Below are 16536 nucleotides of genomic sequence, written 5' to 3'. Positions count from 1 at the left end.
AGACCAAATTTGGTTTATATGAGTGGTTGGTCATGCATTTTGGCTTGACTAATGCTCCTAGTACCTTCATGCGACTCATGCATCATGTATTAAGAGCATTTCTTAGCAAGTTTGTTGTGGTTTACTTTGATGATATTCTTATATATAGCTTGTCTTTAGAAGATCATGAGTCACATGTTAGACAAGTTTTAGAAACTCTTAGGAAGGAGAAGTTATATGCTAATCATGCTAAATGTTTCTTTGCATTAGATCATATAGACTTCCTAGGGTTTGTGGTAAGTCATAAAGGGGTGCATGTAGATCAAACAAAAGTTGCAGCAATTCAACATTGGCCTACACCCACCAATGTCAATGAGGTACGAAGTTTTCATGGACTTGCTAGTTTTTATAGGCGGTTTGTGAAAGACTTTAGTACAATTGCCGCACCATTAAATGCCATAGTAAAGAAGGATGTGGTTTTTAAGTGGGGACAAGAGCAAGAAAATGATTTTCAAACTTTGAAGGAAAAATTGACTAAAGCCCCCATTTTAGCCCTTCCTAACTTTGCTAAGACATTTGAAGTAGAATGTGATGCCTCTAATATAGGCATTGGGGTCGTCCTCCTTCAAGACGGACACCCCATAGCTTATTTTAGTGAGAAACTCAAAGGGAGTCATCTCAATTACTCCACTTATGATAAAGAACTTTATGCTCTTGTTAGAGCTTTGCAAAATTGGCAACATTATCTTTTTCCAAAGGAATTTGTGATCCATAGTGATCATGAGTCCCTTAAATATTTGAAAAGCCAAAGCAAGCTTAATAAGAGACATGCTAAGTGGGTGGAGTTTATTGAGCAATTTCCTTATGTGATCAAACATAAACAAGGTAAAATTAATATGGTGGCCGATGCTCTTTCAAGAAGGTATACCTTGTTAAATGTTTTGAATGTTCAATATTTAGGATTTGATCACATAAAGGAACTTTATCATGATGACTTAGATTTCTCTCTAATCTATCAAGAGTGTTCCAAGGGAGGTCACAAAGACTTTTTCTTACATAATGGTTTTCTTTTCAAAGGAAAAAGACTTTGTGTTCCCCAAGGATCCATAAGACAATCTCTTGTTAGAGAGGCTCATGAGGGTGGGCTTATGGGACATTTTGGGGTAGCTAAGACCTTAGAAACATTGCATGAACATTTCTTTTGGCCTCACATGCACAAATCCGTACATACCTTCTGTGATAGATGTATAGCATGTAGGAAGGCTAAATCTAAGGTCCAACCCCATGGTTTATATACCCCTCTTCCTATCCCTACAATGCATTGGGTTGATATTTCTATGGATTTTATCTTAGGACTACCCAAGACATCGAAGGGTAAGGATTCCATCTTTGTGGTAGTGGACCGTTTTTCTAAAATGGCTCATTTTATTCCATGCCACAAAGTGGATGATGCATGCCATATTGCAAATCTCTTCTTCAAGGAAGTTGTTCGTTTGCATGGACTTCCTAGAAGTATAGTATCTGATAGGGATTCTAAGTTCTTAAGTCACTTTTGGCGGACCTTATGGGGGAAACTTGACACCAAACTTCTGTTTTCTACTACTTGCCACCCCCAAACTGATGGTCAAACCGAAGTGGTTAATAGAACTTTGGGTCAATTATTGAGATGCTTTATTTCCGGGAATCCAAGGGCTTGGGAGGATTTACTACCTCATGTTGAATTTGCCTATAATAGGGTAGTAAATTCCACCACTAACCATTCTCCTTTTGAGGTTGTTTATGGGTTTAATCCCCTCACACCTCTAGATCTTCTTCCCATTCCTGTACTTGATGAGGTTCTATGCAAAGACGATTTTGAAAAGGCTTCTTTTATTAAGGATTTGCATAACCGCATCAAGTTACATATTGAGAAGAAAGTTGGTAAGTATGCTGACGCTGCCAACCAAAGGAGAAAGGCATTAATTTTTGAACCCGGTGATTGGGTTTGGCTTCACTTGAGAAAGGATAGATTTCCTTCTCTAAGGAAGTCCAAACTTATGCCTCGTGGTGATGGCCCTTTCCAAGTCATCAAGAGGATTAATGATAATGCCTATGAGTTAGATATGCCCTCTACTTATCTTGGCAGTAATTCTTTCAATATTACTGATCTCACTCCTTTTGCTGCAGGTTTCCCAAATTCGTGGACGAATTCTCTCCAACCCGGGGAGTATGATGGAAACCAAGTAGAGGATGCTCAAGCTCATGAAGCCCAAGCCCAACAAGGGGTCCAAGCCCAACGAATTACTTGGAGCATGGCAAGAGCTTTGGGACAAGAGTATAATAAGATGGCTCTTCTTATTTCTTTTGTAGAATAGGGGTGTGGATGTAATAAAAAGGTGTAAGTAGTAAGGGAGTCTAGGGGGGAGTGTAGATAGGAGTTAGGAAGTGCCAAACTAGGAAGGAAAGTCACACTTCCTTCATTGTCTAGTTGGCGCCGAATTTAGGTAGCATTTGAGGGTCATTTGAATTTGCATTTCAGCACCTCATAGGCTATAAATAAGGTGCTTCCCTTTGTATTTTTGAGATTGGAATTTTATAGTAGAGAGACTATACTCAAATTTGGAGAGAAATTGTGAGTCTTGAGTCTTCTTCTTCCTTTGCCTTATCTTGTGAGCAATGGCGAGCTTCAAGTGGCGGCACTCCATCACTTATCTTGGATCAAGGAACCAAGTGGCGTGAAGTGTTCTTCCAAGTCTCAAAATCCAGCACACTCCTTTTATAAGTGTTTCTTCTTCCTTTTCTTCAATTTCCATTCGGCAGTTTTAATTCCTAGTGTTTTCCTTCATTTTCTACCGTTTAAATTTGTATTTCCAGCTTTGTTTCTTTGATTCTGTTCGGTTCAGTAGCTTAGTATTTCAATTCTGTCCAGTTTTCAATTTGTGTTCTTCCATTCTTTGTGGTTTGATTCCATTTGACAATATATGGACTTCCATATGAGTTTTGGTTGGTGCAAAGTCTTGGTGAGTTCTTGAATTAGAACATTGATCCAATTCTAAGTAAAGTGCCATTTATGACCAGCTCAAGTTGCTCTTAAGAATGTCAAAGAATCATGTATTCTTGTTGTTACATTCACATCAACAAGTTCTTAAACATCACTTCTATTATGTCTTTTGTAGTTCTTAATTCTGTTTTTCATTTCTGTTAGGTTTCCTCTGTTTTCTTGAAAACGTGTTGACTGTTTCGATTTATTGCAATTTATTTGCTTACTAGAACTTTCTGAAATTCTGGATTTCAGTTCTTCAAAGTGTTATAAAAAATTAGAAAAAAGAAGTACATCAAAATTCCAAGTAAAAACAAATGATAAATGAAATACGTTCAGTGTGTAATTCTGCCGAAAAAAATACGATAATCTGACAGTGATTTTGCAAAATTTATCGCAATTAATTGGCATACTGTTTTTGTGTAATTCCAGTGCCATTGTTGAGATAAGATCTTTAACTTTCTGTGGTTACAATTTCATAATCCAGTTCACTTTATAAAATTCTAGATAAATCTGTGAAGTCACGCACAGTTTGCACAAAAATATTTTTTCCAGTAGTTCTGTTTTTGTTTTCTTCATCTATTCTAGTGTTTTTCTCTAGGTTTCTTTTGTGTGCCATCCTTTTCATTGAGTACCTTATTTTCTTGTTTGTCTTTTATTCACTATTTTTTGTGTTTGTCATATCTCTTGTATTCCTTTTGTTATAGCCTTTCTTGTTTACACCTTTTCTTGTTTGTCTTTTATTGTTCTTTAAGTTTTGTGGTGCTTTGGCTTTGAGATAGAGTGTTTTTGCTTTGACATCTTTCATTTGAGGTTACTAAGGCCTCAAGAGCAGATTGGTTGAGGGAAGTATTCTTTCTTAGAGTGATTTGAGTGTCTTTTAATTTTCGTTCCAGCACTATATTTGTTCCATTTTCTAACCTTGTTTTTCTTGCACTAGTTTGTTCTTTTTGTCTTTGCTGTTTTGATTTTGCAATGGATACCTTATCAAGTTCAGCACCTTCTAAACGTCATTCCCCTCCAAAAGCATACTTCATTGATGAATTACAAGAAGTTAAAACAATATCTGCACAACAAGATGAGGAATTGAGACAAATGGAGGCAAGGCTTCAAATTTTAGAAGTAAAACACATGGAGAAAAGATTAGCAAAACTTGAATTGAAGCATGAAAGATCCTCACATTCCATCCATGGAAGACATCATTCTCCTAGACGTTCTTCCATGGATTCTTCCAATGCTCACGGCCATGGAGAAGATTATAGAAGAAGGAGGCATCACCATCATTCTCATGGAGAGAGCTATAACCGTGAACAAAGACATCACCAAGAAGCAAAGCCTCAACCTTCTTTTGTACAAGTACCTAGCTTTAGTGGTGATAGTGATCCTAATGTGTATTTAGATTAGGAAGCTAAGGTTGACTATATTTTTCATGTGTATAAGGTCCAAGATGACCATAAACTTAGGATAATTTTTGTATCCTTTTTGGACTATGCCAAAGAATGGTGGTATAACATTGTAATGGACATTATATATAGCAAGAGACCTCCCATGGTTTCTTGGAATGATTTGAAAGAGTGTATGCGCGCGAGGTTTGTTCCTCCTTCTAGGAAGGAACACTTGTTGAAGTTCCAAAGGCTTCCTCAAGGACATAGGACGGACGATGCATACTTTAAATATTTTGAAACAACTTTGACTAAAATGAATATGCATGCTAATGAAGAGTCAAAGATAAAATGGTTTGTACGTGGTTTAAAAAGAGATATTAGAGATTTTGTAGAATTAAATGAGTACTCTTCTTTAAAGAAAGTGGTTCACCTAGCCATCAAGGTGGAATCATACCTTTTGAAAACAACTTTCAAAAATACTCATGGTTTCTACAACTCTTCTAGGAAGGATGCACAAATTTCTCCTTCTAATTTTTCCAAACAAACCACTTCTCCGAAAAAAGTTTCTACAAATTCTTCTACATCTCCTAAGTCACCTACCAAAACTTCAAAAATAAAATGTTTTAAATGTTTAGGTTTTGGGCACATAGCTTTTCATTGTCCACAAAAACAAACCTTAAAGATAAACAAGGAAAAACAAGACCTAACTCACCCACCTACCACAAGTAAAAATGACAAAGACAAAGAAGGCCAAGTTGACATGGGTCTTATCCTTTCACATCCAAGGTGTTTTTCTTCCTTATCTTTTTCATTACCAAAGGTTCTTACTTCACCACCATCTTGGTTAAAAAATGTTAGGGATGATTTTTTCATACCTCCTAATGGTTTTCACCATTTAAGATGACTTTTTCCAACAAATATCATCATTCCCAAACAATTTTTTCCAACTTGGTCTATCTATAGGACCTCATTTTCTGAACTCCCACTTCTTACAAATTCTAAGTCATGTTTGCCTTTTTCTTATTCAACTTTTAATTGTAAAAATAAACTGACTTTGTTATATGCAGGGATTCAGAATTCGTGGTCGAATTCTCTCCAACTCGGGGAGTATGATAGAGATCAAATAAGAGAGGATTTTAATAATGGAGGAAGAGGTCATTCACCCAAACATTTGAATTTCTTCCTTCTAGTCTTCTCAAAAATTAAAGAAGAATTAAAATAAAGAGAGGACCAAGCCTAAAGCCAAAAGAAGACTACAAGCTTTCAAGAATGAGCTTCAATTAATATCTCTCTTTATAGTTTCTTTTGTATAAATTTGTAAATAATATATAATAGTGTTTAGGTAGGTGCTAAGAGGGAAACCTAAAGATACCTCTTGTGTAAAGCATCTTTAGATATTAGATTTAGAAAAATCTAGAAGGTATCCCTCCTATTCTCCACTTTAGGCGCTAGAAGTGGAAGAGTTGCAAGGTAACCTTGGATAGCTTCCTTTGTAAGCTTCTTGTACACTCATGACCGGTCCTTCTCCTATAAAAGGAGGGCTTGAGTCTTTCTAATACAGATTTGATATTTTGAGTACAGAGATTCTCCCAAATTGGTGAGTGATTGAGAGACTTGTGTTCTTATTCTAGTCTTATCTTGAGAGTAATCTTGGAACCTCAAGTTGCGGCATCTACACTCATCTTGAAGCTTTGCATCCTTCAAGTGGCGTGTTCCTCTCCAAGGACTCCAACCACATAAGTTCTCTTCTCCTTTCCATCTTATTCATCCATTTCCATTCCCAAATAAACTCTAGAAAAACATGTCTTAGGCTTTTCTAATCTTTGTAATCGGTTCAATTGCTTTTTCTTGCACTTTTGTTTGATTCATTTGATTCCTATCATGTTTTGTTCGGTTCATTTCATTCCTTGACTGTTTTAATCAGTTCATTAGCTTTCTTTCATGTTTTTGTTCGGTTCATTTTCTTTCTAGATAGTTTTAATCGGTTCTTTTGCTTCCTTGTTCATTTTAATCGGTTTATTTGACAAGAAATGGGTTTCCACATGATTTTTGGCTTGGTTGCTTAAGATTTGGTGAGTTCTTGAATGAAAGAACATTGATCCAATTCTAGAAAAGTGTCTAATCATATTCCAACTCAAGATGACTCCATAACATGTCTATGAAACATCTCTATCTTGTTATTGGAATCATATCATGGACTCTACTTAACTTTTGCCAGGACCGAATCGACTCGACTTTGACCTGGACCGACTCGGCTCGACATGGACTCAGGTTGACTTTGCTCGACCTGAGCCCGAATTGACTCGACTCAACATAGGTTGGGGTCAAGTCAAAATCCAACCCAAAATTCATTTTGGATTAAAAAATGTATCAAATCTATATATAATCCAATTAAATGGATTGGATTTAAAATCCAAAAATATAGTTTTGGATTTGAGATAAATTCATTTAAATGGATTAGAAGCAATTAGGATTTTTTTGTCCATCCTTAAGCGTCACAAATACTCACACTCTCTTCACTTAGCAAGCAACCTCTTCATTCCTCAAGCAATAGCTGTCACCACATCACTGTTACCACATCTATCAATGTGAATGTTTTTTAACTTTTTACTCAATGATAATTCTAGAGTTTTGAAATTAATGGGGTGTCAAAAGAATATATGGGAGTGCAGGAAGAAGCAATCATACCTTAGTCTACTTCGTCCAAATAGAAGCTTAAAATGCTAGACTAGTTGACCAAATTATAAACTTTCTTATTCCTATTTATACATTTTATAACACATTAGAGACCATGACAATAGTAGTTTAGGCCTACTAAGGTTAGTAGAAGTCCAGTCTCTTTTATCCTTATGATCATTCTGTTGGTCTCTTAGTTTAGGGTCTTCCATCAGTTAGAGAAAAAAATATTATATAAAAATAAAAAGGATGTCCAAATTATTGTATTATGATGCTAATTTGATAGGATCTCCAAGAAAAAAATTCCATAGAAGATATCTTGAAAAAAGATGGTTTTTCCATAAACTAAATTAACAAGTATAAGTTAAAAATAAAAATTTAAAGAAATTGTGCACAGTACCTTCCTTTGAAGTACTCAAAATTTAACTCAAATATCTTACAAATTAATTTTAATAACATAGGAGATTGAGATCACTTTAGAGGAGCGAAAATGACAACAACCAAAAGGTCTTATTGTTTTGAAATTCATGAAATCCCTCATTAACACCTATAAATAATATGTTCTAGATGACTAATAGTAAATGACAATATATTTGATCATCACTCATGAAGCTCAAATAAATACACTATTATCAAATACTTAATATCATATAGAAAATGAGCTACAAGTTACTTAAAAATGAGACTCAAACTCAAAGTTTTAGTTTCACGTCAAGTTATAATATAATAATTTTAAAAGTTTATTAAAGCTCTATCATCCATCTACTTAATACATATTTTACTAACTTCAATATCCACCCACATTAGTTTTAACAACAAATAAAGTTGGCAACGATGTAGGTAAAGTCTAATAAATCAGATATTTCTTTGACTTGATTTTTAATATAATATTATTTATCAATATTCAATCTCAATAAAAAATTATATTTCAAAAAATCTTTAATGCAGGAGTTAACAAAATTTCGATAATAAATGAGTTTCAACAAAGTAGTTTATATAGAAAACCTTGTGAATAAGTAAATTTTAATTTTTTATTTGATTTTTCTCTCTTATAAATGTTTATGAAGAAAGAGAAAGTTCTTTAAAATGTAAAAAAACATATACTTAATCCACACTTATAATAACATAATAATAATTTAAATTAAAAAATAAAATAAAAATAAATAAAATATTAATTTATTGAAATATGATATGTTTGTTTTTACTATTCACCGTGTCAACATATCAACATTCTTATATGAATTTTCAGTGTTAACATATCAACCCTCTTATATAAATTAACAAGGTCAACATATCAACATCCTTATATAAAAAAATATTCGTTAAAGCGTATTCCAAATCAATCAAATGAAAAAATACATATTACATCACAATTTTCAATAAAAATATATTTTAACCATATAACTATTTATTCTATAAACAACTCCACAAATATCATAAATATGATGTATCACAAGTATGAAGACTCTACACTCAGTTGATTCCTCCATATTAAAATTCTTGAATGAGTTAATTTAGGGATGAAATTAAAAAGCAATCATTATTGATTCAACCTCCTATATATCTTTTTAGGAAGAGAATGAATCTTTAATAAAAAAAGTATAAAAAATAATTGAATCCAATCCTCTTATAAAAATAATTTAGAAGATCCAAAATCCTATATCAACAACATAACATCACGAAGGACAATAAATCAATATAAATTGATCTAAACTTTTTTTAAATTCAACAAATAATAATCTATACATTATTCATATTATGTTGTATCCGATGCCTCACAACAGATTCATCCATTTTGAAAAAAAAAATGTAGTCCAAATTTCTTTTTACTAAATTACCGACTCAAACTACAAAAACATCTTTGCCAAAATCTCAAACGACAGTTATGTTGGTAAGTGCTTTTTTTACTCAAACATATAACCAAAATTCAAAGTTAACAATATCTCGATACAGTTATTGAACCCAGTAATGCTATCTCACAAATTTCAAGTCAGAACATCAACTATTACCAATTATTAAAATTGTAAAAATTTTATAAATATCTTTTAACTTGCTTTCTAAATACATTACATGATTTCTAGAGGTGGAATGGACAAAACTACTTTTGTCTTCTGCCCAATTGTATTACGCTCCAGTGTGGTGTGTTTATTATAATATATTTAAACAACGAGCTATGGAATATTATTACCAAAAAATTGACCATATGAGAAAATTTGGAGCCAAAATTCAATACTTTCTACATTCATATACCTACCACTAACATCTTGATAAAATTGTGTATAAACAAAAAAAGACATTTTGATAACTCTATCAGGGCAATTTCTTCCTGCACCCAATCAATTGTGATTGACACTCGACGAACATTTTAAAATCCAATTGTACCTTTGTCATGTTTATTTTGAAAAAGTTTGTAGGGTGCACCGATGCAAGTGATGCCCTCAAACCTTCGTACAACAATGAACGACCTCCGCACTCCTGGCTTCGTCTTTGTTCAATTAATTTTGAGTGATATAATAAATTTACGTACTCTTTTATATATATATATATTATGAGATTCAATTAATTGAGTGATATAATGATTTTGTGTATACAAATTTTCATAAAATTTGTAAAATCTTACTATCCGTATTAGGATCTCCCGATTTAGGAATCATATTTCTCTTTCCGATTGAGTAGGATCTTGATTTTGATTACCATGGTTATAAATGTACGTGTACTTGATTCCTTCCTATGAATAAAAACAAAGGTTCCATAGATATCAAATGACCATCCATCTGAACTTGATGATCATACCTATATATCTTCAATCCAGAGGCTATTTCCATTTTCTATTTGATTTAAGAAACAAAGGCTGTAAGAATTTTAGCTGAAGTGTGAGAAGTGAGTGACAATCATTAAGAGTCACCTACATGATACAGAGATGAATAACAATTTCAGTCAAAGAAGAATGTGTAGATAGTAATTAGCTTCCCCCAATCAATAACATCTCTGCAACTCTCATTGTAGACCGGGAAAAACAAATTTCTATCACAGTAGAATGTAAAAACCAAAGTAATGCCACTGCTCAGAAACAACTAGAACAGTAACAAAATACTATTTACTCCTTGAATGTTGTGGTAGGCTAAACACATTGGAAATAACCTAATTGAATTATATTATACTAATTAGAATGTCGACCTCACAATAACCTGCTGAGGGATTTGATAAGTAATTTCAAATTCTTTCTTGTAGCTTCATCACCAGTGAAACCCAAAATATCCGAGCTAACATTCTGCAAAAAGTAACCAAAAGAAATAATCAATTACTTACACTTTTAGGACATTTAAAATTTAGGGGTCCTACCTCAATGTTCTTCAACGTAAAAATAAGTGTATATATAGACTTTTGGAGCAGTTCAGTGTTCTCAGGGGTCATAATGGATGAATGTACCCTTCTGCAAAAGTATTGAATGATTTTGATCAATTAGAGTTTAGAGTACAACATAAGATTTAAACAAACCACTATGCTTAATGTTCTGAGCGTAAAAATAAAAATTAAATGGACTTATTATCAGTTCAATTATCTTCAGCATTATTGTCATGGATCTTCAAGGTTAAGCAATGGCCCTAGAAGTTTGACATCATCTTTAGAGAACTGTAGAACAGAACCCATTTCACATTTTAATACAAAAAAACCCAATGAACATCCTTATTTTTCAAGTTGATTTTGAAACTAAACCAACACATCATTTACCACTTATTATTTCCTCAATGAAGAAAAGAAAGGAACCCCAGGTAATGAAACTCATAACATTCTATAAACACTTTGCTCATCTTTCTATAAATTACTCTCCAATTTTTCCTATCCTAATAATTTCTCTTGTTTACAAATTTTCTTTTTCATTTTGTCCATAATCTTTCCTTTCACACACACCTGTGTAAGAGAACTTCTCATGCAATTTCAACATTTTAGGGATAAAGATATAAACAAGACATATTACACTTTACAATCACATCTATTAAACTCTATGGAAGAGAGAAACACTGAGCTCAAGCTGTGTTTCTGAAACATCACAAACCTTTAAGTATATTCAGAAAAAAGAATCAATACAAGAATAGAGGAGACTTGATATTCTCCAATAACAAAGATATGTTAAGGCAACAAATAAAAATGGTCCTAATAATACATATATAATCTAAATATTCCTGATTATATAGGATCAACTCCTTATAAAAATATATTCCTGATTATATAGGATCCACCACTTATAACAATATTCCTAATTATATAAGATCAACTCTTTATTTCTATAATTATAACATCCATGGTAGTTGATAGCAAGAGAGCACTTCCATTGCCCCAGTTCGAAGCGGCCAGCCACCGTGATAGTGGGTAGGGTCGCACATTTTCAAATCGTCCCTTTTCATGGATGGTTTCGCAAGCTTCGTGAGTGTTCATAGTCTTCTTGTCACACTATTGTTGTCTAAACCTAAGGGGCTGAAATAGAAGCCCAAAACGGTAACCTTTTTGAATTAGGAACAGTGTTTACATTAAGGGTAAAAATGTAAAACCCTATTACAAGCCCAAACGTTTCAATTTGATATTTCATGTACACATTCTCACGTTTACATTCTCCCTCCCACCCACAATCAAACCTGCAGAACTATTTTTGGACATGGTGATTGGCTTCTTTGCTGGGATTGATTATTGGTTGTTTACTTGCAGCTTTTGCTAATTGGACCTCTTAGTTATTAAATTTAATAAGAACATGCTCTAAAGTGAAGGTGTTTTTGTTTACTTATCAACACACACACACACACACACACATATATATATATATATATATATTGGGATCAAAATAACGGTCATCCTGCTACAACAGTTTTGGGAGGTGGCTGGTCTGCTTCGCTTTAACCACTGTGATCACATCATGTTGTCACCTTAACTAGCAAATCTCCTCACTCGGGATCTATCCCAAGATTAAGATATTGACAAGCTTAATGGGGTTCCGTATTCTAATATCATGCAAGCAATGCCAAAGTAGAGATGAACAGATGGTCGAGAGGGTTACAAACTAACCTCAAATCGTCAGATGCTTGTGTAAGGCTTCGGGTTAAATTCTCAACTTCCTTCAACAGGTTACTATCACGAACTTCAGTCAACAAAGGTTGAACATCTTCAGCCATGGCTTTGATCTGTGACATCACTACATCAAATGGAAAATATGAGTATGAAAATCCATGATAGAATATTATGGTATTAAAGGAAACAATACATATATACCTACAAACAGCAAAGAACTCGAAAGCCATAAATATGGTGCAGGTGCAGGTGCAGGTGCAGGTGCATTTAACTAAGACACCAAAGTTCATAGATAATTTCATTGTAATTTTGGTTATCAGTTGCCAAAGTATACTTAACGTAAGATGTATAACTATATTACTATTTAAATGATAAATGAAGCCAAATGAGTATAGTCCATAATAAGTTCCTCAGAATCTGGATAAAGATCAGATGACTTTATACAGAATATGTTGTTTGTTTTTGCTTACAAAAACTTGATGAAATTGCAGCCACTATGTTTAGAAGAATGAACCAAAATATTAAATAAATAACTAAGTATCTATAAGAATATGGATATTGAGTTTCCAAAATACAATAACATCTTTGAATAAGTTCTTTCATAATCGCTTTAAGGTTTTTTATTTGAAAGAGCTAATAAAAAGCCTGTTGGAACTTATGAAATTAACTTAGGACTTACATAAGCTCCTTTAGGCTTATTTCAATTGGTTTATTGGTGTAGCTTATCAAAATAAGCTCTATTTTGCTTATAAGTTTTCATGATTAAATTTACAGCATAAGCCCTCATGTGATAAGTGCTTATTAAATAGGTGTTTGATTAAGTTGCTTAACCAAACATATCCTAATTAGTAAAATCTGACAATTATTCTGAAAAAATAAGAGCATATAATAAAATTAAATTCCCAAATCAAGACTTTCAAACAGAGAATTCTAAGGCATTAACAATAAACTTGTTCTAGTTTCTAATACTGCAATAACTCAAAGTTGGGCAACCATTCATTTTGTATCGCAAGAAAATTGCTGGATTCAGCAGTGTACTTCAGAGGATATTTTACCATCAATCAAGCACAGTAACATTAGAAAATTATATCACACCTTTGTAAGAAGTGGTCTCGCTTCTTCAACAATAGAAGCAGCTCGTTCAGCTAATGAATAGCTATTAGCAATGCCAATTTTCTCTACATCTTGCCCAAGGCGGGTAAAAATCCCAACTAATTTATCCAAACTTACTCCTTCTTTACCCTTAATCTTTTCTCTATCACACACAATGAGTCCTTCCTTAGAACATTCTTGGTCAAGAGGTCCAGTTGAAGGCGATGGAATAGGATCACGAGGAGTAATGTCAATTATAGTTTCCATAAGAAGACCTGATTGATTAACTTCAACCAATGAATTCCGTGGTATGATTGTTTTATCATCTTCAATCTACAAAGAGAAGAAACCAAAGTTTTAAACTGATATAACACACCAACTAAAATAACAAAGTTCAAAGCTAACTCAATATTTCAATACTGGGATGTTAGGGTACATGATCCTAAAGATAATGTAAAGAGGCACCTCAACTATAGCTTCAATACTTCTTAAGGAAGGATTCACACGAATGACATCTCCAACAGTCACCCCTCTAATCCTCACAGGAGTTCCAGTGCATATTCCACAAGCCTGATCAAACTCAAATGTTGCTGTGTACTTTCTGAATTTGGATCGAATTTGGAAACCCTTCAACCAGGCTAAACTAAGAGCAAACAGAACCGCACCTGAAACTAAAAACATTCCTACCCCACCTTCCCATATGCTCCTACCACCAAACCCAAAATCACCTAATGGACGAATAGTTTGCCTCCAAAGGGTACCAGGAATTTCCAAAACAACAGAAAGAGGATTTGTTGATCCCGAAGCCGGCGATTGTTCCATATGCCCTCCATCACCTGATGTAGCTCTTATGATGTTGATTTTTCTCAGGGGTCTAAATGGATGGCAGGGCATACAATTTATAGAACTTCCATGTAGAGTAATCCGGGTCGAAGATAAAGCACTTGTTAATGTTGAAGCATGCAATGGAGAGTTCATAATCATCTTTGATCAAACCTCCTAACTCACAAGGACTAATATCTCCAAATGTTGAGCAGGAAATGAGTCAAAACAACAAACACTCCAGCAGCCCAAAATTGCCCTACAAATAAAAAATATAATTAAGGGACAAAACGAGATGAAAAAACAAGAGTCCACAAAAAAGGACAACACATTCGATTCCGATGACCATAAACTGTAATTATACAATAAAAAGTCAAATTGATTAAAATGGAGCCAACATTGAATGAGATATGCAAAAAAACAAAAAATCCACACGATTAAGATTGAAGACAAAATGTCTGGGTATTTGGGAACCAATTAATTCCAATAATAATAGTTTCTTTCTTTAACTCAGGCACAAAGCAGAGAACAATAAAGAGATTCATTTCCTTGAAACAAACAAATAAAACAAATCGCTCACTAAAAACATATACATATACCTTATAACCTTTCCTTTCCTAGGCCCTAATACAGTAGCAGAAATGGAACAAAAGACGTGAAATTGATACGACAAAAGAAGAAGAATTAAAAAAACAAAAAATCTGGGTTTTCACCAGCGTCCTACTTCCATTTCAAAAACAAAATTCCTGTGTAGGAAACAGGAGAAACTCCTAAACCCAACTCTACTAAACTATGATATTGCCACATAAAGGGGTTCCACCCAGCACCCAGTAACAACCATCCACCTATTCGGAAATCAAACTTTCTCATGGGAACTGAAAAGAAAAGCGAAAATTCAAGGTGTGGAAGGGAAATTCCAGAAGTGGCATTAGTGGCACAGTAAGATTGAGAACCAAAGTATGGTTTGAAACATACCCAGTAACTGAAACGATGGAAGAAGAGTGATTACTGGATGAAGCTTTTCACTTCCATGTAGCAAAAGGGAGAGTGAAAAGGGGTCGCTATACAGATCCGTATGCAATAGCAGGAGCCATGGACGGTGAGTGAGAAAATACCAAAGAGAGAGAGAGAAGGAAGAAGGCTAGTGGAACATACATACACAGAGCCCAACATTAATCCTATAATGGGCCCAACCTTATTTTCTGCTAACTAAATTAGGTGTTTACGTTTGTTTTTGTTAGATATGTTTCTACTCTTCTTTGGATTGAAAAATAGAGTAAAAAGTTAATGAAAAGTTTAAAATAATTGTGATTGATTTAAAATAAATTTTACGCATGTAATTAAAAAATTTGATTTGTAAAATAAGTTTTTTAAATATTTTAATATAAAAGTAATCTTTAAAATGAAATTAGAATTAAAATAAATTAAAATAAAAATTATTATTAAATCTTAATAAATAAAAATGTTATATTTTAAAATATTAAAATGAATTACTCTATAAATACGACAATTTAAATTATTTTATTTTATTTTATTTATTTTTATAATATTTTTATTTTAATTATTTATTTATTACAACACAAATATATATATATATATATATATGTGTATTAATAAATATGAAATTATTTAATTGTATTTTATTTTATTTATTTTTAATTATTTAGTTTTTATAATATAGAAAAATTTATAAATAAATATAAAATATTTTATTTATTATTTTCATTATTTATTTTATTACAATATAAAAATCTATATAAATTAATATTAATAATATAATTGTTGATTGTTGATAATAATACAATCCGTAAGCTTAAACAATAATAAAATATTTATACGCATTACAACTCAACACTCAAATATCCATAATTGGCTACATTGAATTCTTTAAAATCTTAGATTTTTTTAATAATATTTAAAGACTATTAATTAAAGACTAATTAAAAATTATGTTTGTCATAATCTCCACATAATACTACAAGGCATATTGCAACCATATATTCTTCATACCCTTTATTCACTTTATAATCCCAACTATCCATGGAACTCTAATTAAAAACTAAAAAAATTTAAGTTTATGTTTTTTTAATAAAATTCAACTTCTCTTTCAACACTACCTATAATTATTTAAATATATTACTATTGGAGTGTAAATTAGTTAATTTCTTTTATATTTGTCAATTTAATGTATAGTTTTCATTTTTTATTTGCAAATATTTTATTAGACTTATTTTTTTTAAAATTGATAACTAAAAATATTGTACATGATTTGCAATTACTCATTGAAATTAATTAAATTTCAAATTTTAAACATAATTTATAATTTTATAAAATAATTACAACTTAATTAATCATCTTTAAATCTTAATTCATACTTCTTATTAAATTTTAACTAAGCGTATTTTGGTAATTCAGTATATTATCTTATTAATTTTAATTTTTTTATTTTGTTATATAAATCAAATCAATTACAAAAAAAATCTCATTTTTCCTTACTTTCCA

The 16536-nt window shown here is 32.4% G+C and overlaps 1 protein-coding gene across 1 annotated transcript; it reads right to left on the bottom strand.

Moving 5' to 3' along the window:
- Positions 1-9969: 9969 nt before the first annotated feature.
- LOC137831044 (protein TRIGALACTOSYLDIACYLGLYCEROL 2, chloroplastic) lies at positions 9970-15231 on the bottom strand. Its single transcript, XM_068638550.1, has 6 exons — positions 15010-15231; positions 13678-14293; positions 13216-13545; positions 12118-12233; positions 10402-10492; positions 9970-10330 (listed from the first exon to the last, which is right to left on the bottom strand). The coding sequence occupies exons 2-6, from the start codon at positions 14194-14196 to the stop codon at positions 10238-10240; spliced, it is 1149 nt and encodes a 382-aa protein (XP_068494651.1). The 5' UTR covers positions 14197-14293; positions 15010-15231; the 3' UTR covers positions 9970-10237.
- Between the last annotated feature and the right edge of the window lie 1305 nt (positions 15232-16536).

This window comes from Phaseolus vulgaris, chromosome 6, assembly GCF_000499845.2.
Source record: "Phaseolus vulgaris cultivar G19833 chromosome 6, P. vulgaris v2.0, whole genome shotgun sequence".
NCBI classification, from domain to species: domain Eukaryota; kingdom Viridiplantae; phylum Streptophyta; class Magnoliopsida; order Fabales; family Fabaceae; genus Phaseolus; species Phaseolus vulgaris.
Note: the sequence above shows the minus strand (reverse complement) of the source record. Positions and strands in the feature narration are given on the sequence as shown.